Source organism: Melospiza georgiana, chromosome 2, assembly GCF_028018845.1.
Source record: "Melospiza georgiana isolate bMelGeo1 chromosome 2, bMelGeo1.pri, whole genome shotgun sequence".
Taxonomy (NCBI): Eukaryota; Metazoa; Chordata; class Aves; order Passeriformes; family Passerellidae; genus Melospiza; species Melospiza georgiana.
Window position 1 is genome coordinate 31,000,673 of NC_080431.1, and position 25,621 is coordinate 31,026,293.

The 25,621-nt window shown below is 36.9% G+C and overlaps 1 protein-coding gene across 1 annotated transcript in view; it reads right to left on the reverse strand.

Moving 5' to 3' along the window:
* Positions 1 to 25,621, reverse strand: part of PCCA (propionyl-CoA carboxylase subunit alpha) — a 270,748-nt gene that overhangs the window by 137,989 nt on the left and 107,138 nt on the right. Inside the window, exons 13-16 of the mRNA XM_058044919.1 lie at positions 18,061 to 18,204; positions 16,324 to 16,398; positions 11,212 to 11,280; positions 10,336 to 10,411 (exon numbers count right to left, since the gene is read on the reverse strand). Of these exons, the coding sequence (XP_057900902.1) occupies positions 10,336 to 10,411; positions 11,212 to 11,280; positions 16,324 to 16,398; positions 18,061 to 18,204 (364 nt within the window). The remainder of the gene's footprint in view (positions 1 to 10,335; positions 10,412 to 11,211; positions 11,281 to 16,323; positions 16,399 to 18,060; positions 18,205 to 25,621) is intronic.

A 25,621-nucleotide genomic window follows, 5' to 3' on the forward strand; every position in this document is an offset into this window, starting at 1 on the left:
TTTCACTCCTGCTTCAAAACCCTTTTAAACACTCAGTTTAATAAAGTAAACAATCTAAACAGTCACCTCATCAAGCCTAATTCAAACACCTAGTTGAGTTAAGGACAGGAAGCACAATCAAGACACTTTTGGTTCCATTCTAGAAGATGTAGGCAAGACCAGAGCTATCTCCTTGAAATAACAAACTAGTCATGACAGTAAATAGTAGCTGAATTCCACTGAACCCTGAATGGAAAATATGCACCATGTTACACCCCAATCACAGTCATGAAATGCACTAAAAACTTTAACCACTTAGCATATCATTTTACAACATTTTTGTAATTTGTAATACATAAGAGACTCCTGTGTAACTTACAAAAAAAGAAATTTATTGCTTCCTCCACATGTATTTTTATCCAACCTCCCCTGGTCAATTCTTTTATTGAATACCTTGGTTCCCTTTTGGCACCACTCTGTGACTCTGTTAGGCATATAGCCAACAAAAATAAATAAATTATTTTTAAAATTACTTATCACACAAGTATTAGAGACACCCTTATCCTTTAATTTCTTTTAATATTATGCAACTTCATATTTTCTGCATTTCTTCATCTCTTTCTCACTGCAATTCTCAGCTTGTCTCCTCCATCTCCTAAATTATTCTATTTTTAATTTAATAACTTCTGTGTAACTAAATTAGTGACTTAATTCTAAACTGCACTTTGCCAGAAGTACTTGCAGTTTAGCCCTGAATATGATGGTCACTAAAAGTCATTTCATTGAAATATTAAATACAAGTCCTTATAGAAGGTGGGAGAGGAAAGGTGGTGCAAAAAAAAAAAAAATCCTTGAGAAAAGAACTGTCTAGATCATTTAAATTTTCTCCCTAGTGCAAACAATTTTCAAAAAGAAGGTACTCTCTCTTTTGAGAGTGGCATACAGGTGATCTCTGGAAAGTTGAAGATTACAGGTCAGAAAACCAGCATCTTAATCTCCATTCTCTTCTCAATTTTAGAAAGAGATCAAACAAATTCTGATGAGCCAGAAAGTTCCATCTTAATATGACTACACACCATAACACTGGCTCATAAACATTAATAGTTCTTAAGAAAAGCTGGAATATACATGCAGTTTGGGAGCATTACAAGTGTTGATTTATTCCAGGTGTGGACAACTGAGGAGCTCCTACAGGAAAGAGGTTATCCAACCTCAGCTGTGCACATTCTCACCCCTCTGGCAACACAAAGCAATCACATTTTTTCATCATTGTCAGAGGAGCAGCTAACTCCAAATCACATTGCATTTGCCATTTCACATTAACTTTGGCTCTAGCTGCACACCATTACGTATCAAATGCAGAGCACATCACAAAACAGTTCACAACAAAAGTTTGTCTGTGCATCCACGCCCCTTGCAAAGCACAGAATTCTGTACTTCACATATGTTTACTCACAAGTTATTAAGATTGTGATGATATGATCACAATTAGAGACAACACGACTCAATTATTTGCAGGGTTTTTTTAGTGTAAAATAATATTGAAAAATAATTAATTGCAACCTGGGGTATTTCAGCTGTAAATTAGGTTATTTGGATTTTTTCCCTTGTTGAGATCTCACCAAAGCACAGACACTAGCATTACAGAGCATGCAAATTGCTGAGGCTACAGGAGAGTCTTTTACACTCCTTTCCCTTTTGTGTTTTTCCAGTTTAGAAGCATGAACAACATCCTTGTTATTTCATATGCAGACCAGTTCAAACACTTTCAAAGCTCTCTTCCCCTACTAGTCTGCTGCTGGTGTGAATTTTCAAGCTCTCTGTGTGGCCGTCACTGAAACCACTTTAAACGCACTGAGTCAGACTCGGCCTCACTGAATCATGAAGTCACAGCTTTAAAGACTTGTTCATGAGCCATTAAATAGCACATGACACAAGCAGTTCAATGATGACATGACAGAAATTTGTCCATTTGATTAAAAGAAGATCCTTGCTGCCTGCGACCTAAATAATCGTTCACAGACCTCAACTTCATAAACACTGAATGAAAGTCACACTGTATCTCCACTAAACAAAAGAATTAAAAATCTTACACTAAATGACCATAACTTGGAAACAAATAATGTCTGTCTTTGCCTGCTACAGATTCCCCCCAAAATTCCCAATCTGACTAGTAATTTGAAATATCCCAGAGACTTCATCTATTACAAAATCAAGAGGAGGATGAATCCTTCAATGTTGCCCAACTTTGAATCCAGGATTTAAACATGCTACAGTGTGTAACCAGATCATCTCACATTTTTCTTTTCTAAACTGCTATAAGATCCCTGGTGAGGTGATGGCTGATGACAGATGACAGAGCTTGGTGTCTCAACTGACTGCCCCAAGAGACCTAAAATTAAAAAAAATACTATGAGTATTCTTAATTATTTCTAACTCATGAGTATCTGAAAAATATGAGGCTTCTGCAATGTTTTAAGCTCCAAAATTCATTTAATAAGTTCAAAAGAGCAGAGAAGCCTAGGTGTTTGGGAAGCAATATAAAAAGCATTTTACACACAGGAATTAAAAGTTTAATAAACAAGTTTCCATTTAAAGTATCATGAAAGGCTATCTATCCCCATGATCACTATGTGAGCAATGACTGCATGGTTGATCTGCTTCTCAAGACTGAGTTGATACTTTTAGGGATGTACCACATCATATGGCTTTAAAAAAAATTACCAGTGCAATCCTTCAGAAGTCTACAAGTTTTAGATTTGCAATTTAGTGTGACCTCTGTCAAAGTTCATAAGGTCTCCATCTGTGTGTGAGTAACTACTAGGCTACAGAAATATGGACCCCTAGAGCAGCTTGCTCCTGACTACCTGCTGCTTCCAAAACACTGGCCAGACATTAGCCTCACACTCTCACAGGATCAAACAGAGGCTAACAGGCAGTGCTTATTTCATGCAAAGTTAGACACTAAACTGAAGTATATTGTATTTGTATTGCAGTGGTTTTCAGAGAATTTTTCTTTTTCTTGACCAGATCTGTAGACTGCCAGGAACAAAATCACATTTGTTAGCCTGACAAGCCATGACATTTTCAACAAACAAACAAAATCCTAAACTATATCAGTTCATTTCTCCTCCAGAAAACCAAATTTCACTTCAGCTTCATGATTTTTACATTGTTAAGGCTGAGGCAGAACTGCAGTTACAGTTATGTTCTTCTTTCCTCTAAGCCAAAATATAATAAAACATAATAATCACTGGCTTTGTACCTCTATTTTTTCATTTTGCTTGGCTGTACTTTTCATACAATATTACATCAGTAGCTTCTTGGGTTTCAATTTTTACACACTATTCTTCAGAATACATTTGTAAAAGAAAGCAGACTAGCATTTAAATTATGGAGAGCTAAAGAAATTTTTAAAAACTATGTATTGATATGCCTTATATAGAACACAAATTGCTGAGGTTCCATTAATTTTTCTAGTTAAATTATCGTTATTGCCTAATGAATACAGGAACACACTAAATAATCACACTGTTCACCAGAGCTTATTAGCAGCCCCCATTTAAATAAACTCTCATTAAAAAAAATTAAATTATAATCAGAAGAAATTACTCCCCATACTGCCTGTCTTTATCTTGCCTCCTTTCCTTCTTCATTCTCTGCCTTAAAAACTCTGCTAAGTACACCAGACTTTTCATTAACTTAGCTACATACTGTAGCCTAACTCTGAATCTGTCCTCAAAAGAAAACCCAAAGACAACAACAAAATGCAATTTATAGAAAACAGTTTTATAACAGGTTTATAAAGAGGCTATCACACCACATTTTTACTCACTAAAAATCAGAACTTGGAATGCCAAGGCACAAAATCATAGGCAATGTTTTCACTATAAATATTTACTGACACTAAACATATTCAGTGTTGATTAGCCTTTTTACAGTATTAAGCTTCTGTCATCTTGATGCCTGCAAACACAAATCTGCATTTATCCATGTAAACTTAATTGGAGTCCTACATGCCCCTCTGTAGATAAGCAGTTGAATAGATTTAACTTGCTGATCATTTCAAATGGTGCTAAGTGGAACAGAAAGAACATTATCTGCACACTTACTGACTGCAAAACCAACACGTGGAGCACTGGACTAGAGGCTTCTCTTTTTAACAAGCCAGCAAAGCTAAACTATCACCCAACAATTTAAATGCTGAATAAGAATAAATGTGATGAAGCTTAGGAGGTATCTCAGTTATTTCTCTAAAGAAAATATTAAAAAATATTTACTAAGCTCTGCACTGAGCATTATGAAACACTGATTATGCTACTGTTCACTTAAAACAAGAACATTATCGGATTTGCACAGACTATGAAAACACCACTTTCAACATATGAACTTTCCAAGTTCTTGATTACCACCCAGCAAGCCTCCATGTTTGTAATTCCATAAGTTTTCATAATATTCCCTAAAACCCTCAACATTCAACTGTTTAACTGTCTTTCAAAGCTCGTGTTTTGCTACAGCTCACTTCAGAGCTGGCTATCCATGTACAAAAGCCCTATCCCAAAAGGAAGGAAAAGAGGAGGTTTTATCTTTTAATTTTAATACAAAAACATCCACATAAAATTCTCACACGGGATCAGTGCACCACTGACCCTCAGAGATGAACATGTATTCCAATTAAAAAAAATAATTCTTTCAGATACAAACGTCTGGAGCTCGCTGAATTCACACACCAGGATAAAGGAGGAGAAGAAGGGAGGCAAAAGGAGACAATATATGATAATATTGTATTGTAAAATCATACATTCAAACTCAAACTTTTGTAACTGCATGTGGTTCTGAACTTCTTAGTAGGAGTTAAAAGGACCATTATTTACAGTGCTAGCAAACACAAATTAATGTGTGAATCGGTAGAATAATTGGAAGCAGAAGCTAAGCAGGCTTTGTCAAGAAAAGTGAAAGAAAATAACTTTCACTTTTCCTCTCTTCAGATATCCTTTTACTCTGAAGAAGGGGAATACAACACTAGGACAACTTTATATCTAGAGAAATAACAATCATTTCTTGTTTTTCACTGCCCCAGTTCTTTCTCCTTAATAAAACGAAGAGGAAAAAAACATACAAACAAAAATCTTAACTGGCAAAAAAAAGGTATCTTTTTTGAATTTCCCCTTCTGCACTATTAACATTGCCTTCCTCTTTTACCTGATCAGCCTATACTTCAATTGCCCTTCCCTCTTTCTTCTCCACAGGACAGTGGTAATCTAAACTACATCCCACAGCATTTTGCTGACAAGCTCCCATTCCTACTCCCTCCCTGTCGACTGGCTTAAGACAAGGAGAGACCAGGGGCAGCATCTGAGCTCCAAGCAGATGCTACTAAGCATTCTGAAATTATCCCTTCTAGTGATTCTGAACTAAGCTTGTTCCCTTCCCTTCTCCAGTTTTGGTTTCCACACCAATACACTGGGGAATCCGCAAAGGGTGAGAACACAAATACTCTTGCAGAAGTACCCGTTTGTTACCGCTGCTATGCAGAAGTTGCACGACCTGTTTAGGCATTTCTTAAAAGCACAACCAAAAAATCAAAACCTCATTTCATTTTTTAAGAGCAGACAAAATACACTGTTTTTGCAAGTAAATAGGTTTTTTACACTCAAAGATTGTCTTACTCATAATACCAGTGAGAGCATTTGCAGGGGCTCAGAATACAGGAGAGTCTAAAACTGACATGTATACTGACATAGAGAAGTCTCTTCAAAGTTAAAATAATTCAGTAATTTATGATGTTTGGATCTAAAAGCAAGTTTACTGTGAAAAGCTTTGTACCTGAAATTAATGGTGCATTATTTGAAATACATGATAAAATATTAACATTGAAGTTGGGTGTTTTTTCTTGTGCTCTAGGATGACCCTGCTAGAGCAGAGAGGTTGGACCACATAATCTACTGTGACCCCTTCCAATCTTATTCATTCTGTGATTCGTGGAAAGCCAAGGTCTTCTCACAACACTAGGTACAGCTCTCCTTTTTTCCTCTAATTAGTGTGTTTACAGTTACAAAAGCTCAATACTGCTTTTCTGCTGCCACTATTCTGGCAGATCTCCACTCAGAGTTAACTTCTACATTTCTCTACCCCTCAAACATTTAACACTTTGCTGGTTTCTATTTTATGTTTGCTTTTTCACCTCATGCTGGAAAATTCCCCCACCCACAGCTGGTGGTTCCCTTATTCTCTCCTCATTTCTACTCCTTCTTGCTCTCTCTGCTGCTTACTCTTTTCTTCAGAGGCTCCTTCAACTCTTCCTTCTCCCTAATGGTCTAATGCATTCCTCTCTACACACAGCAAGCAGGATCTCTACAGAGAAGGGCTGACTTTATACAAAGACTTAAACTTCATGTTATTGCTTTACTTTTGAACGCTCAGGGAAGATAAAAAGCAAACAGAGGTCAAAGGAAAGATTACAGGAATCTGCACTCAAGGATATGAGCTATCTGTCCAATCAGACCCTCTAGTGAATTGACAACGTGGTCTACTTGATGTATAAATATAACCATTTCTTTTATTTAAATTGATTAAAATAACTTTCATACACAAACTTTCCAAAACTACATACTGGGATTTATGCATGCCTTCAAATGAACAGATTATCCAGCACCAGAAATGACAAAAGCATATTAAAACTTTAGAAAAGAAGGAAAGCACACCACACCATGTTTACACACACAGGATATACACTGAAAGGCATTCTTTCAATACCTTATTTCTGCTGTTCAAATTAAATCCCCCCAAAATAAACAAAACAAAAGGTTCTGAAAAAAAGTACCATAAGAGACAGAAATGAACTACTAACAACAGTGCATGCTCAAAGGAAAAAAATCATGCCCTATCCCAATGAGCAACAGTGCCTCTCTGCTTGACTGGAATCCTGAACTTTTCACTATTCACAAATTTCCCAGTAATCACTGTACAAAATAAGAAATGTCTCTTCTTAAGAGAAATCTGAGTTGGACCCTCAACTTTAATCACCCCCAAATTATACTGCAAGACTCAGAGATAAAAATGTTAGCTAATTAGACCCTTTGTCATTCTGGAGTCTCAGCTGAGATTTTGAATTCAGATCAGCTCTCAGTGGAGAAGTGATTTCCTGTCAGAATAATTTAGACTGTAAAGAACCTCAAGAGATCATTTAATCTAATCCACAACTCATAGAAACGCTATCCTAGACTTTCATCTGCTCCTATTAGCAACAATGGAGATATTTCACAGGAAAAATGATTGAGATTACTTTCCCACGATCACATTGACCCTATCTTGACTCAATCTTGAGTTAGTCATACTCTTAGCATCTACCAGTGAACAGACTGCAGAATGTCTCTCTTCACTGTGTACAAGTTGTCATCAGCCCAAATGGTAATAAAATATTCATGCATCAGGCATTTTCAGAGCACAGCATTGTTGCAAATACCCCTATTTGCTTAATCCTCTATTTTTAACAAAGATACTGCTATTACAGGCACTATACGATGCAGCCTTGGTTGTTTAAGGTCTTACTCAAATTTTGCTGAAGTCTGCTTTCTTTGCAAGTATTAGACTACTTTTAACATTTAATTACTTTAATTTCCTTCATGATCTTGTCAGGAAGATTCAACTGGGAAGGGCAGCTAAACCATGAATTCAAGGCCAGGTAGTATCCAGTCCAAGAACACAAGTCAATAAAGACTTGTCTGGGGACTTGTTCCCTGTAGATGGAACAGAGCTAAAAAGGAATGGGGTAACTTGTGAATACCCCAAAGCCACAGCAGAGAAACTGAATGTTTTCTCACAGAGCCAAGATACAAAGAGCAGCAGAGTAAGTCCTTGACCTTCACACTGCCAACATGCCTCAACCCAGCCTAGATGAGTCACCTCCTGAAGGGTCACTGTGCTACTTCAGTCCTGGATTCTCTGCTGGGACTGCCATGAATGACATTGTATAGTGGCATTTGCTCCAAGAAGACATTTGTCTTCTAGGAACTGGATAAAAACCACTGATTTCACACAGGTCAGCAAGCAACCATCAAAATAGTAGAGACTAAAATTCCTTACCAACTTTTCTCTGCTTTGAACTGGTGACACAGAAGTGATTGGGAAGACTCCATCCTCCATTAGCAGTCCCTAAGCTCTGCATTAGATGGTCCTTGACCTGTTATCCAGCCACCCTACATCCCATTCCCATCCTATGTCAGTGAACAAGCATCCTTGTTTACAGAAACTGCAATCCTTGGGATTTTAAATCTCAAATTCTCCCAGTGCACATCATCAGTACAATTGACACTGACTTCAGCTGGTATTGCTTATCTACAATGCTCTAGAAGAGTTCATTACTCACAGGGAAAAACACAGTGTCTCTAAAACACTAAGCAAACAAATGCTGCTTCACAGGATTTCAAGAGGGCTGTGCTGAGAAATAGGGATCTGGAGCATACTGTTCAGGAAGACTGACAATCTATGTACAAGCTCACTATTCAAACATAAAACCAAGTAACTTCAACACTACGTTTAAAAAAAACCTATTCTGTATCTTTCAATACTAACAAAAACTCAAGTTGGAAAAGAGTTAATGTGAAGCATGTTACAAAATATCAAGGTAGTTTAATATTTTGTTACATAGAAACCCAAACCCAACTTTGTAAACCAAAAATATACACCATCATTTTAGGGTAAAAATAAACAAGTTTCTACTAACTACCATACCAAGAATCATTCACACTAGTTAAGAAAAGAGATATTAAAATATCTACAAATGTTCCATTTTAAATAAACACTGAGAAGAAACTATCAGCTGTGTAAAATTACACAAAAATCTTGGTGGTTTTCAAATGGAAACCACTGGCCACTGCAACTAAAAATGTGTTCTGAAAATTCATCTACTTTTGAAACGTGTAGTACATTACATTTTGTGGTTTGCAGTACTTTAGAAAAAAATTCCCCCTGTAGTTCACTAATTACCTCTTTAAATGTTTTTAATAAACTAAAAGCCTAAAAGCTTTGTCAGATAGAAATACTACAGAGACATTAGTATGATGAATACATGCATACTAATAAAAAGACTAAAAATCTCAAGAATAGAAATTAGTACTTTTCAGCTGTAAGGTCTCAAATACTTCACAAATATTTATAATCTGTGGAACAGTTATTAGGTACATCTGTGTAAAACATCTAAGCCCAAACAACCAGTTTCTATCCCATATTATAGCACACAATAAAAAGACAATGTTCCACACACATTTGCAATAGTCTCATCAAATAAAATACTTTTAGCATCACTTGCTATCAACACAACAGTATGAATCCAGAGCCTGTCTCCATTAATAACAACAGCAACAAATCCCACCTCACATCAATCTAACTATAGCAGTATAAATTTCTCTCCCATATAAATTTACTCAGCTGTTTTACAGCAGGGGTCTACATCAGCACATTGTACTGCAATAGTCTAATGGCTCAAGTTGCACCAATATAAATCTATGTTAGAGTTAGCAGTTCATTTACAATGGTTAATCCTACCATGGATCTAACTACACTGTGGTGGAGGGATGTTCATTTTCCCCTAGACAGATAAATCTTTTGAGTTTGACAGGACATCTGTACCATTCAGCAGCCCAGCATTAATGCCAAACCAAGTTTTACAGAAACTTCACAGAAATTTTTACTTCTCTTATCCTGAGTTATCCTTCCTGTTTTCCATAAGACATAGAGGAAGACCTAAAAATTTCTCCCACACAAAACATGGCTTCCCTCACCAAAACTTAAAAAGATAAAAGTGGTCAGGGCTGATTTACCCCTGCTGCCTGGAAAGCCTGGAAGAATGGCTGCATCTCCTATGCAATCAGTGAGCAAGAGCTGAAACAGCTGGTGATCAACAGCCTACATCTGTATCTGCCCAAACCTAAACAATGACCTTGAAAATTAGATAAATACATAGATAGACACAATCAACCACTGCATTGTGATAATATTTAATTGCAATAAATGTATTAAACTCCTAAAAATGGCAATTACTTTAAATTTCTTACAGTACAATTGCCTTTTCCCCCCTACAACATAATGAATTACATGCTACCATTCAGTGAGAACTATGAGTTTTAAGAAAGTTACTTAAGTATTTCTCCTACAATATTCAAGAGAAAAATGGAGAAAAAAAGTCTCTTTAGAGTTGATGTATCTTCTCAGCTTAATTAACACAAGCTTTTCGTTTTTTAATTTGCACTTAAGAAGTGGGAACTTTATTCAATTTGCTAATTACTACATTTTCAAGCTGTTTTCTTGAAAGAGATGACAGCCTATCACACTAGGAATCCAAATTTCTCTAGTTACCTCGAATTACGTAGTTGTCCAAAGCCTCTTCCATTCTTTTCAGTGCTTCAGCTCTATTAGAGCCATAGGTAATCAGCTAAAGAAAAAAAATAAGGTATTTACATTACCTAGATATGAGATGCTTGTTTCTAGAATTTGAATAGCATTTAAAAATTAAATAGGTTTGTAGAATTTCTGCAGTCATAAGAAACCATTGCTTGACCATTGCTGTATTTATGCTATAAAGGCTCCCTGAAACATCAAGAAAAAGCTAAGATCTCTTGAACCCACTATAATGAAAGAAAGTCAATCACTTTTTACTTCATAAAACTCAAAACATCTAAACAAGCTCTCAGAAAATCAGACGAGAGGTTCACTATTCAAGATGACCAGATTCCTAATGCCCAATAAATTCCTAAGACATCCTTTTTTTGAGGACTGAACTGTATCATGTCATATTTTAATTTTACCTATATATTCCCAATGAATAAGAACTAATACAAAGAGACACTACCAAGCATTTCTTTCAATGCTTCTTTTTGGAAGCCGGGATTACTGACATTTACATCCAAGCTAGACTATATTAAAAAAAGATAGACTGGCAGTATCTAAGTCAGACAATAAAGGCTGGTGTTTAAATCAGAATCTTCTTAATTAGAAACTGCAAGACAAATAACTACAGTGTCAAAAGGTAAAAATTTTATTTAGAAGTGACACTAGATTTCGTCTACTCCACATCTTCCTTCACTTCTTTTGCATTCCCTTGAGGCATGTTATGCCTGGCACCTTTAAAACACTGATTTACCAATCCTTTAATATGCCCTCTCGCATAAAACATCTACGTAGAAAATCAGTACTTCATACTTTTAGAATATTGAGAAATAATGATTAACTCACTTTTGAGATCATGGGATCATAATAAATGCTAATGTCACTTCCTTGTTGTATACCACTGTCAACACGTACCTTCAAAAATAAGAAGTGAAAATAATTATATATTACTGAAAAAAAAATTCAACATGAGAATCAAATCTACCCATCAGCCTTAAACCATAACCCCCACAAAGCTTATCACATACATTTTTCCCCCTGGAAAGACTCAATTATTTGTTTTCAGAGAACCTGGGAGGAGGGAAGGGAAGCTTTTTTCTTCCCCAGCAAAAAAAAAAAAGCACTTGCAAATTAGTCTCTCCTTTATGAGAAACTTGACTGCAATCTTGAGTTCATAGTCAAAATTCTCTTTTGTTCTCCAGAAGATACAGTAAACACAGTAAATCTGATCTAACAATTTCAGCTGTGTTACACTCGCTTCAACTCCAAACACATTCAATTCTGTTTTAATCCCTGCAATAAAATACAGTTGTAATTATTTGTCTGACTGACACCTGGCATGAGGGATGACCCTTATAATCACAGCCTTTCTGCATCTATATGTAATCACATCCCTCATGTTCTGCTACAGCCCTTCCAAGGGCTTCAGTAGGAATAGAAGTAGGGAGCATTCAGCAGGAACTTTGGAGCTCTGCTTATCAGCTCCATAGGAATACTGAGCCTATGGTTTTCATGTCTGTAACACTTTCCTTCTCTGTCTCACCCTCTCAACTGTTCAACAATTTTTTTTCTGTTGCTGCTCTTCCCCCGAGGCTTTAATGTTTACACAGCTTTTTCCATGGCTTTGCTTTGTAAGGACACAGCCCCAATTAAAGCTCTGATTCTGCAATATTCATGGAAAAAAATAACATGAGTTCAAAAATTTCTTTTGAAGAGGCTGATTGCTGTTAACCAGCCAACAAGTTAGTTTGTATATTGCTGATTCTTGTTTTCATCTCTCAGTTTGATTTCATCACTGTAACAATGAGGTTAGCCATATAAAACTTTTCAAATGAGCAATTTCTGGGGAATAAATATTTATTAAATTGCTGGTTTTGAGCACTGGAATTCGAAATATTTTTTTTAAACTAATCAAAATAACTCGAGTGATAAATGCATTCTGGGGATCATAAGGATGGAGGGCTCTAATCAAAGCTGTTGAAACAGCAGGGCTCTGATACACTGCATTGTAAAGGGGTGGGAAAGAGGGTCCTGGAATCTCACTTAAATCTTCACCTGTGGGAAGGAACCTTTGTAATAAACAGCAGCTCATCTGTCTGCAGCAAGGCAGAAAAAGGTCAACGCAACGGCTGTTAGGCCTTTAATATTTTAATTTAGGCAATTATCAAGGGACCACATGTAGAACCTCTTGTCTAGAGAATCCACATGAGGGCATGATGATGACTTTATTATCCAAATGACATAAAAAGATACCCTAGCAGGTGTATTCACTTTCTTCAGTAAAAAACATTGTCTGACTAGTTCATAGGACATTATTTTTATTTTAAGAAGAAATTCACTTATTCACATGTTTGTATTCATGTATTTGTAGTTACATATTTACTTTTTCCCTATAGTTATTCACATGTAAAGGCAGCATTGCTTCTGTACCACTTTAATAGATATTTATCTGAATGTGCTTTATCTGTGCTTAACTGGGCTCCCCACTACTCACATCAGGTACATTTAACATTAGCTACTGATGAGAAGGTAGTTCACATATGTCATGATTACAGAAAAAACATGCAGTGTATTTCTCAGCTTCCTTTCTTGCAGCCGCTAAACTATCCTTTCTATACATGGACAGCCATTCTGTGAAAGTCAATGCACATGTTCTCACATTTAAGTCAGAAAGAATTAATTTACCTACCCAGTTCCAGAGAAATCCCCTGCCCTTGACATTCTTTTCTAATACTCAAAAAATACACACATAAGACAAGGTATGACATACATACTCCACATATGTCATCTTTTGACAAAGAAAAAACATATGAAAGGTGCATAATTCAGGCCCACAATAAGCAGGTTAGTCAGACCCTAAAGTTAACTAAGACTTCTGAGGCTACCCCAACTATATGCTGTGCCTGGCTCTATGTTTCTGTTCATACAACACATGTACATGGCCACTACAAAATTCACATTTCCCCTAACCACAATATCTTGAAAAGGCTACAGTGAATATAAACTACTTAAACTACTGCATAACATATTTTTAAAAAATCTGGAGTCCTCTATGGAAGTTAATTTTTGTAAAATAAACTCAAGATGACCAAAAAAATGTCAGCAAAAAAGAAATACATTTACTATCTTAAATTCTCCCTGTGGTGCTTATATTCTCAGAGCCTGGTAACAGTAGGTGATTTTATAAACTATGTGGTGTGACAGAATTTAATGAATATTGGATGAACAAGAAACCCTAATTCAACAGCTACTCACTATAATGTGCTGAACTTGATAAATAATAGCAATATTTATTAGACCTCCAGCATTTACTTCTGTTTAATATAATTCCTTTCTTTTACTCAGTATTTAAGATATTTAGGAAAAGCTAGGGTTAAAGGTCCTGCTGTAGCCTAGAGCTCATTCATATTACAGCCCTAACACTTTATTGATGTTGTATTACCCTCATGCGTTATTACATTAGGACAACAGCAAAATGAATAAAAAATGCTTCAGTGGGGGGGCCTGGGGGAAAGCACAATCTGTGTCTCAGTCCTGCAGTGGACTCTTTAATGCATCAAATTCCACTTAGGAACACAAACAGATTCTTGTATTTCTCAATTCTTTGCTATATCTGAGTCTGAGATTTTTCTTTTCCTGGTAAGAGTCATTAAAATACCAGACTACTGCTCACACTGATAGAGAGCAATCTGGAGCCCTCCAGATATAGCAGAACATGTTGTGTAGGAGCATCAAACATCAAAGCTCACTATCACACATAAGAGGCTGGTTTACCTGTCTTCAGCTTCATTATCAAAGATGAAAAAAAAAAAAAGTATTTATGAGCACCACGTTCTAAGGAAATTAGAAACTACATGACACAACAATAGCCATCATATTCTTCCCTATGGCTAAGCCAAACACGGCTCTCACCCAGCCACGCTCAACAGTTCCATCAGCATGGGCAGCTGACAAACAGGGATGGTAAATCAGAGCTAACTTGAGACACAGAAGAAATGAATTGCCAATACATTTGGCAATACACATAAGATGAACTTGCTGTGACACACTACAAATCTCTGCTAATTTTTCTCAAGCCAAATTGTTGACAACTCTAAAACCTAAAATGCAGAAAACAAACACCACGGCACAATGGGCCTGTAACGCTGTACTTTTTTAGCCACATTAATTTTGCTCTTAGCAGCATGACATTCTCAGGAGAGAAATTAGTTTCATGCTAGCAGAAATATATGTATTAAGACACCAAATCATGAGTACCTACATAAAAATAGTTCTTCTATTTTTTAATATGACAGTGGAAGTAAACAGGAAGAGAAAGCCTAGAGACTCCATATGAGCTCCTCAACCCAATGCTCTGAAGCCTCCAGTGTAATTAAAATCTCTTTCTTTGGTACCACGATGGACTACGTGAAGCAATCAGGCATCTCCCACCCTTCATTTTCAATTCACCTCTCCCCCTAAGCACAACTCCCAGCCCACCCCATCTACCTGACAAGTGACAGCCCAATCTGATTAAATGCTTGCAAGGGAGGGGACTCATGGGCCTCCATGACAGGCCAAAAGTGATCACCATGGAGATACATAATTACAGCTGTCAACGCGTCTACTGTCCTGCTGGCATCAATTTGATTGCTCCCAGCAATAATGATAGACAAAGCTTAGTGTGCACTCTCCTACACCCAATCACTTTATCTATTCCGTGGTCCATTTAGCTGACATGCAACATTCACACAAGCAAATAACAGCAGTAAGCAGAACATTTAAGGCATTTTAATTGTTTTTTCTTTGTATGGATGGCTCACGAGCGCAAATGTTATTACATAAAACTCCTGCTGCAGCATTAATTGAAGAAAGATTTGGTGGGACAAAGACTGTAGGGGGTATAGTTTGTCCATTATCACTTGTACTTTCAACAGGTCTCACGTTTGGAAAATTGCAAATTGCAAAAACTTGCAAGGGCAAAATGTTTGACATAGTGTTAGCTATTACAACATGGTGAAAACTTCTAACAGCCACTGGAGTTCTCATTATAAATTCTTATTAAATACACTCTTTGTTTCATTAAAAAGAAGTTTAGATACATCCAGTGATACCTTTTTCCCTCATCTCCTCTTTAAGAGCACATAATGCCTTTTAGATCTTCACAGTTTTTTTCTGCTTTCAGGCTTTGAACACAGCATGAAGCCTTAAAGACCAGAAAGGGTCAGGTCCCTTTGGAAAGTACACGGGCAAAAACAATTTTAAAAGCGAAATAAATCATATATCCAATAACAACTCCACATTTAAGATTCCTCCTGTAATCTCTCAGTATTTTCCGTGCAAGCAGACTGAATAATTGTATTCACAGATGGTACAGTCTCATCATTGCACTGACACAGTGTTACTCATGTATATGTGCACTTATAATTTAAGACTACCTTGATTTTACAGAAAAGCAGTGTATTTGCTCTTTACACCCAGCAGAAAACACTGTTTGCTAAACACCTATTCTATATGGTTAGGCTGTGTCCTGAAACATGTAATAACCACTGTAAGAAACTATTTTTTAGTTTACAAAGCTAAAGTCTACAAAGCTAAACAAAAAGCACTGGCAGTTTCTCACCAGTGTCCCCAGTTCTCTGTGCTTAAAGAGCTGACTCAACAGTTCACTATTATTTTTAATGTCCACAAGTACATTTACTAAAGCTGTGTTTGAAAAACTTAAGCTGAAAGTTATAGAACAAACCATTTCAACATGTATTGGTTCCCTGTTATACCCAACCTGAACATTTTTAACCCAGTTTGGAACTGTTCACTTTTAAGCAGGTTTTCAAGTTGCACAAATCAGTACTGCCATGTCCTGTCCCCACTCTGGCAAAAAGCTGGAAAAAAGGCCTGGTTTACAAAGCTGCTGAGTATGTATAGTCTTTATATAAGAGAAACTCAGCACCTATGAAAAACCAGAACAAAGTTACTTACATTTGGCACATGCAATGGCTCCTGATACTGAGACAGTTTACCGATGGATGGTAGGCCAAAAGATTTGTAGGGGTCCTGGAAAAAAATTCAACATGAGAAAGCATTAAACTTTTGCAGATGTGAAGCAGATAATTTTTAAAAGCTTTAAGTAGAACAGAAACTGCTACTGGAATGACTCTGCTTTTTTGCCCAGAATTACTTGTGTCAAAGAACATTTCTTCATCCATCTGCCCCCCACAAATCCAAATAAAGAAATGGAAGTATATAAATTCTCTTGCATCAGTTAAAAAAAAAGGAAATAAGTATTCTGCACCAGTTGCAATATACCAAAATAAAACATATAAAGATGACATTTTCATTAGCTGCACTTGGAAGAAGGATGGGAAAGTATTCAGGAGTATAAGAAAAAATTTTCAGAGATAAAAAGGGCAGTTAGAATTTCAATTAGCTTAAGAACTCAAACCGATCTTTATGCCACTGGAAACCTCCTACATGTACATAATGCAACACTAATACAAACTTAATAGGAAAACAAAAATATATGGCCTACAGAATAACCTAATTCATGGCAAAGTAGTTGGATTCATTACTCATAAATGTGGGGGGATTTAAGATGAACAAAATAAAAAACCTAAACATCAGTTACTCCAGTGTAAAGCCTACTAAAACTCAAAATAGTTTCCATGCCAGTCACAGGGCAAATATTTATTCTTTATCAAAATAGTCTGGACAACTTTGAATCAGTAGAGGAATTTGGAGGTTAGATGCATGTCATGAGACAAAAAGAAACATAAGATGGTCTAGGTAACAAAATTTCCAACAGGTAAGTAAGGGGAAAAATGTCTCAAGGCGCTGAATTAGTTTTGAAATGCCAAGTTACCTAAAATGTTCCTGAAACTAAATGAAGGAAGATAGGCATTCTTTTCCCTGGAAATGTTCAAGGCCAGGCTCCAATGGGGCTCTGAGCAACCTGGTCTAGTAGAAGGTGTCCCTGCCCATGGCAGGGGGGTTGCGATCAGATGATCTTCAAGGTCCCCTCCAACCCAAACCACTATGTGATTCAATTACTTTTTTTTTTTTTTACTAAACAAATTTTCATTTTCATGTATCAAAAGTGACACCAAAAAGACATTACATCAAAATGTCTTGATGGTGCTTGAAAATAGGATTTAAATATTCATAAGCTTCTTTAAGGTAAGATGGATTCACACCATAATTATAGTTATTATTTTGGAATGTGCTTTCAAAGTTTATCCTATAAACTGTGGTTTCAGAAAATGTGTAACTTGGTTTTTAATAACCTTTTCAAAAATTTTACTAAAACAACAAAAATTCTGTAAGACATTGAATTCCAACTGTCTTTTAAAGTCAACAAGTTTCAACAACACATTTCAGAAACTTAGAAAGAGTGGTTAACTCTGGTAAGTAACTCCAGCATCATTAAACGTGTACTGAACATGCAGGCTTATTTCTAATGGCATTTGCTTACCTCTCTCTTTTATCATCTTTACTTTCAACTTTCAGGAAAAAGCTATGTTGAAACACACACCATATTTTTAATTAAAAAACAAGAACTTGACAATTCTACAAAACCTCATTAACCATTCATGTTACATGCTTGAAATCATGACTTTCATATGATATTCCTTGATTTCACCTTGGCCTCTGTCCACACCTGGGTATTATTACGCCACAATTCAACCACCTACCCCCTCCTCCCCATTACCACTCATTTACCTCAGCATAAACTCGACATTCAACCGCCCAGCCGTTGATGGGAATATCAGCCTGTTTGTGCCTGAGAGGGTAACCCTTGGCAACACGGATCATTTCTTGGACTAAGTCCAGGCCGGTAATGCATTCTGTGACGGGATGTTCAACCTGCAAGGTCAAGAACTGTCAGTCAGTAGGTAACAAAAAGCAACCAATAAAAAAAAGCACCTCTCTGTAAACAAACGCAGATAAATAAGAAATTTCACCTGCAAAAGAACAGAGAAAGACCATGTTTCTATTTTGGTCTTTTTCCACAACAAAAAAAAAACCCTACTTAAACTCCAGCAACTGTTGTCTTTGCATAAGAACGCAAAAAAATAATTAGCAGATGACAATAACTGGGAGCAGCATACAAAAGGAAAACTACAGAGATGACCTGGGAGGATTTGGACATTTGTAGGGGTTTTTTGTTTGGTTAGGGGTTTTCTTTTCTCACTTATTTTAAAAATTCAAATGCATCCGGTGACAATGAGTTAATTTTTCTTTGTTTGGAAGCTTTTCCCATTCAATTCTGTTTTGAAGAGAGTCACATGGTGGCCATAACTATATTTTAACTGAAAATCTCCAAGTAGCTGATAATCAACCCATTCTGCTACACTTAACATGGCACATACAGGAGCCGCTACCAATTTTCCACAGAACCGGCGTAGCCTATATCTCACCCATTCGCCTTCTTTCACTAACCTGTCCTGACAAGCAACCAGATTAGCGTAATCTTGCATCAGCGCAGTGTAGCAGAAATGAGCAGATGGATCCTTGAATTTTTTTTCCCCCCCTCCAGACTTATCTCTGTTTAGTGCTTAGCATGCACAATAGCTGGGCTGGACCAGCAGAGCGGTGCGCGCTCAGCAAATTGCCGCTAACAGCTTTGGAAGAGGCTGCCCTGGGAATTGCCGTCGCTCGCGCTCACGCGGGATGTGCGCACAAGCATGCACACGTGGGCACGCACAGGCACATGCACACACTTCTGCCTTCAAATGGGCACAGAAATAAACACCTTGATAAACTTGAAAAAGCCTTTAACTAGGCATAGGACAGTAAAAAGCAACAAAGGTGATTCCTCTGATCGCCACCACATTGATCGAGTTAAAGGCAGGCAAGCTAAAAGCACGTTCTTCCCACAGAAACAGCTATACCACCAGAAACCATGACAGAACTGCCATTTTTGTTGTAAAATGTTTGTGCTCCAAGTGGAAAAATACCTCAAGAAAACGCACTTTGCAACTGCTTGTGGTGAGATGTCACACTATGTACCTTTTCTGACACAGGAAAAGGTCACTGACCAAACCACTTGTCCTTCTTCCTTTAAGTATACAGTATTAAGGAAAACATTCAGTCATTATAACAACATTGTGGCTTACCAGAACAAGTAGATGCTTTGGTCTTTAAGAAAAAATGCTTTGTAAAAATAAACAGATGGCATCCATAATTAGCCCTGTGTGTGCTGTGAGTTTGTTTAGAGTTTCAACAACATTTTAAGACGTTTTGACATAATTTTAATGACAAATCATCACTGAAACAAGCACCTATTCTTTGAAGGACAAAAGTGACATTGAAATGGGAATCTGATTATACAGTTTAAGGATGTACCTTTGGAACTCAATCTTGATTCTACCTAACACATGATACTTTCCAGCATGTCAAGCTTAATAACAGTGTTTTGGGAATCTATGAAACATCTCAGTGTCTGTCCTGCAGTGTTAAATTGAAGCAATTCAATTTCTATTAAGACTTGAAGTTTCTATTAAGACTTGAAGTTTTAATAGAAACTCCCTAAGTTTTAATAGAAAGTTACTTATCACACATTCATACTTGGACTACTTTGGAATTTAAGTTTTAAAAGATTACCTTTGAGCTGGGAACATGTTTGGAATTGTAACATTCCAGATAATTAAATACTTTTTCTTTTTCCAAAGGCATTTGCATTATTTAGTTATACTGCCATTTTTCTTGGACAGCAATTGGCATTCCAGATTCAATAGCTTCATTGTTGTTTTCAGTTTTATTGTTGATGATCAAAATAAGATGGAATGTCTCTGAAAAGAAAAATATTTTTGTTGTTTGCTTCTTAAGACTCACAAACATTTATTTAATCCATTCTTCAATACAGATCTTTGACTTGGTCAATATTTTCTTCTGTTTCTTCAAAATACTCCCTTTGTGTCTCCACACAAAGCAGCATTCAGCAAATACGTATAGGAAAAAATGTTGAGGGTTTTTTTTGGGGTGGGGAGAAGTCCTACTTTATTTTAGGACTCTGCTTCAACTACTACTATTTAGGCATAACATAGACGATTCCAATCATAGCAATAATTTGGGGTTCCAAATACATTTGAATGCATTTTCATATTTGTTAAGACTATCAGATGAAATATGGTAGAAAAGAACTTTAATCTTGAAATCTCTACAACAACTATAACTAATAATTGCCTAAAGTAATTGTATCTGTCGTAAAAATCACTCTTATAAGTCAGACTTCAATCACTTCCCTCTTTTCCACTTTCTACTTCAGGTGCTGTCTTTATTCTGCCTGCCTGTTGTATTTCCTTCTATTCTACTTATGCTATCTCCCCTCTTCATCAACAGACTTCACTTGCCAGCATATGGAGATTAAGTCAAGTACTACATTTTTGACAAGATGAATGCAAGTTTGCTCACAAATGGAGCTGAATCTCACTGAACTGATCAACTCCTTTAGCTTTAGGCCATACTCAGTTTTGCAGTCGACTGATGCAAGACGTTGCCAGTGAAGCCCAGCCTTTGAAGAGCCAGTGTTGGTATGGTTATACAACAGTAGCTACATTCACACATTACTGCTGACTTCAACACAAAGGGCAAAACCAGACATGTCTGCAGCAAGCATTCTACAGATCACAGCTGTATCAAGGCAGCTGTACCTTATTCTCAACAGGACAGGCAGAAAAAAATTGATCAGCAAAAACTCTCAATGAGCCAAAAGTAACACCTTTACTATCAGTTCCTTTACTTATACCAAGTCTGCTCATAACCAGTTGATAACAAATCATTTCAATGCACTTAAGAACAATATACACATTTAAAAAGTCTTAAGTCTCTGTAAGATGCCACTTATATTCCTGCTTTCAAGTCCACAAAGCTATACCTGCTATGACCAGCAATAGCTATACAGAGTAAAGGGAAAGTGCTTCCCCTTCATACTGGATCTACTGCTCTTAAGACATTACAGCAACCAGATTTCCCACGAGCATTGCAAGTGTTTTTGCTTCACTAACCCCTTCCCATTTATACAGCAAGAGAAACTAGTGGCAAAGCCTGTCAGAAAATAATAATTAGGTCCCAGTTTATAGATAGTAAAGCAGGTATATAAGAGTTGGGGAACCTACCAACATCACAGACCAGTTAGCATCCATCACCAGAACAGTATGGAAAGGCTCCTAATTTTCCTCTTGTTCTGTGACTGCCAGTGGTTTTAAAGCTTCACCATAGCGGGGTTCATCCACAGCTACAAAAACAGTCATGCAGTTTTTATGGACAGTAGGAGCTGAGAATTAAATTAGTGATGATTGTTCCCCTTATATTCAGGGGAATAATTCTGGGACACATTTTTCTCAAGACTATCAAGGTACTCTGATCTAACAGCAAACACTTCTGGATACTCACAGACTGCTCTTGTCCCTGTGTATATAAGGCATCAAGTTACTCACACACCAGCTGGAACATTCAAGCACACCACATCAGCCAAGAAAATCTAAATTTCACCACATCAGCCAAGAAAATCTAAATTTCAGTAGACTTAAAACTACAGCCTATGTCACCCCTACTACTGTAACTCCCTAGCTGGTGTCATATACCCCTTTACATTCAGATAAATAATCTCAAAACTAACTTTCAACATACACCTCAGTTTCCAGGAAATGTGATTCACCTGGAGTCCCACAGGCTTTGCTGCTGCAGCCAAATCCAGTATCAATTGACCCAAACTCACCAACTTACAGATGCTTCTCAACTCCCTTTATTTCAGTAAGCCTGGTTTCTATTTCTGAGAACTGAACAGCAACAGAAGTGCACACATGTTCTGCTCTTCAGGCATGCAAGCTTCCTGACTACTATGAGCAGGAGCACACTGGGGTCACATCTTTCTGCAAAATAGTTCACATGCACATGGGGTTTGGGAGCACACAGCAAAAAAAACAGCTTTTCATAAAGGCTACTGAAAAACAGACAATAGTTGGACTAATACACAGAATGAATGGAAAGCAGGAATACATAACTGGGTAACTACAGGCATCCCATATAACAACACACGCTGTTTGTTTTCTGAACCTATTAGTATACAACTGAAAACTGAAGGCAATCAGTACTACTAAAATTTCCATCAGCTAAGATGTTCAGGTAGACTTTTTATTGTTTCCCAAGTAGGATGTAGAAATAAAAACTAATGCACAGACATTCAGTAAAAACTAGTTTTTTAATGGTAGCATATAACTTTGAAAAGGTATTTAATTTAATTCCTCATAGGAAGTTATATTCCAATAATCATTGACACCTTTTGCAAGGATTTGTTTATACATTGTATGGGACAGACACATCTTATGTGGCCTATGAATCCTGAATCTTTTCTGTATTTCAGACAAACAGCACAAACTTTAGGTCAACAAGTCAATTAGCTCATAATTTCAACATAACTTACTCAATTAACATCCTGCACTTGAAAAAAAATTGCTCAAAATTTAGTAACTCTACACAATTTCCGTCCCACTACATGCACCATGTAAGAAAATAAAGAAACTAGTATCCACAAAACCAATACTTTCTTTCCTAAAGATCTAATTCCTGTTTTTACTGTATTTAGCTGTAGTATTAAAGCTTTCTCAGAACACCTCATTCAGGATGGCTCTGGTCACACCGCAGCTGTTCTTTGCTTTACTTTACATCAACTTCACCAAAGCAAAGAAACTAAGAAGAACTAACTAACATTCTTCAAAGTACCCTTTGAAGAATGACCTTTTATTTCTCTACTTATTAAGTAGTCTCCTCTTTCTCTACGTTTTTTAATAGTATTTTATGAGAATTACATGGGAACGTCGTCTCTAAGATATCATTCCATGCCTTGGCAGCACTGTTAATGGCATCTTTCAGATTCAATGACTTACACAAACAATGTTGTTCTCTTCTGTCAACAACAATTAGCAATGCTTTTCTGTAGTTCTTTTGGGAAGCCTGAAAAGCAGACAACCAGTAGATACATAATGGAAGTTGCATTAGGAGGCAAGAATGTGGCAAAAATTTGGTTAACTGTTGTCGGCTGACCCTCTTGTGTGAAGAAGTGTTGTTTGGCGGTAAAATCACCTTTTCTTTCAGTTCTAAAAATGGCCATGAACAGCTGGTATAAACTGTGTGCAGAATGGATTCTGGTGGGCTTAGCGGATTGGTAATGGGATAAGAGACCTTTCACCTTTAGGTCAGTAGTTCAAATTCAGCCCAGGTTAGCAGCAATTGAAAGTCCTTACCATCTGACACTGTTTGTCAGTCTATTTAAAATGACTGAAGCAAAGTGTTGTCACAGTAAAACAAGAATCCAGTATTAAGAAATATGAAGTCTTGGCAAACAGCAGAAACAGTACAGATTTACTTTGAAATCCCACCATTCTGACTTCACAGAAATCTACTCCTCTAACTCCTGACAGCCTGTTTCTGTGCTCCCATTCTCCTGCCCACCTATCACAAGTCATCCTCCAGGCAGCTCTGCACAACCAAGACAGCAAGATCACCGCTTGCCATCCCATGGCTCTGCTATAGACACCAAAATCACCACTTCTCTGTGGCTGTAGGTGGCAATCTGGACTCAGCTCATCACTTTGCTATTTGTATTTTGTTCTTACTGCTACATATAGTGCAGCTACAATATTTTCCAGCACTAATATCCTTCACTAAGCAAACATGTAACAGGTGCTGATTGGTGATGAGCAAAGAATAGAGATACAATTAAGAGGCTGTTAGAACCAGGAGTTTATAAGCAGTGGAGAACCAAAGCATCTGCAACAGTATTTCCACCTACTTTTAGACATTTTCCTACCATGCTTTTTATATTTTCATGGGTGGACAAACACAAGAAGGGAAGACGTTGCACGTAAAAATTCTTCCCATGTCTTACACTAGTCATAGCCAATTTTGCAAAAAGACAACTCTCTGGAATACATAATTTTCCAAAGGTCAGTAAAATCTGATGAAAACCCAGAAAGCGATAAACAAAAGTCTTAGCACTGGGTAATGTTTTATAGGTCTGTGGAAGGTTACTTACCTTACTTTATGCCTTTGAATCAAGTTACTTTAAAAACATTTACATAAAATATTCTTTTGACAACTAACTGTAAACTAAAAACTTATGTATGCCATTTGCTCTTAGCAAATCTCTCACAAACATGAGATTATTCTAAAAAAATTTTATTTCCTAAAAAGTTGTGACAAAAATACTCAAACTGACACATGAAAAGAAAACCCATTGAAATTACCATATTTCTCAACTCCAATCTACACATATTACATTAAGCAAATTCAGTTACATTTTGAGGAGGAAGGGAGTACTCACATGTTATTTAAATCTCACAACTCATGAGGGAGGCAGAATGTTGGGAACAGGCCTGAGACACAAACATATCAATTGTATTGATTGTAAGCACTCGATTCACATCACTCATTGTACATTTCTCCGTTTCTCTAGCCAACTAGAGATGTTTCTCATTTCAAGGAACTACAAACATCTAAAATATGGGAAAGTCACTGTTTCACATGTATGAGGCTTAGCTACACCACACACAAATGTATTAACAGATTTTTAAATACAGACCACAGACTTCCTTCATACAAAGTCCAAGAGAAACAACATCTATTCTTCCAGTGAAGAAAAGAAGAAACTTTTCTGGTGAAAGCCAGTACTTCTGAAGTACCTTAGGAGATTTTAACACAACTTGGAAGCCAGAAAGGCTATCAGTCTAAGGGGTCAGAAACTTTGTATTGATTGCAAAGCTCTTGATAAGTTGTTCTGGACCAGGACTGCCCTTGATTAGGCTGATGACAACTAAGCAACAGAAAACACACCACACTATGAGCAGCTACAAAGAATCAGATATTCAACATCGGGTCTGCCTCAACTTTAACAGTGGTAACTGCCTAAAAACCACTGCAAAAGTGCCCAGAAGTTCTCTGCTAGCTTCTAGGGCAGACATCTCTTATGTCCTCTTGTAGAAAGTAGGAATTAGTTTTACTATGCAATCATACAACCCTCAATCTTATGTCTCATACTTACCAGCTAGCCTCAAAGATGGAAAAAAAGCCAATACAACAAAAGTACATTGCCAACAGCAAATAATAAGCCATTCTAGCTGAATCACTTAGAGGCAGTAAAACATCTGTAACAAATTTGTGTAGCATACAAAAGACACAATGGAGCTGATTCACCAATTTTCTTTTGCTTCCCAGTCTTGTATAGTATTGCAGCAGGACTTAAAACAAAACCTAAATAAAATATCAACTTCCTTCAAGGTGC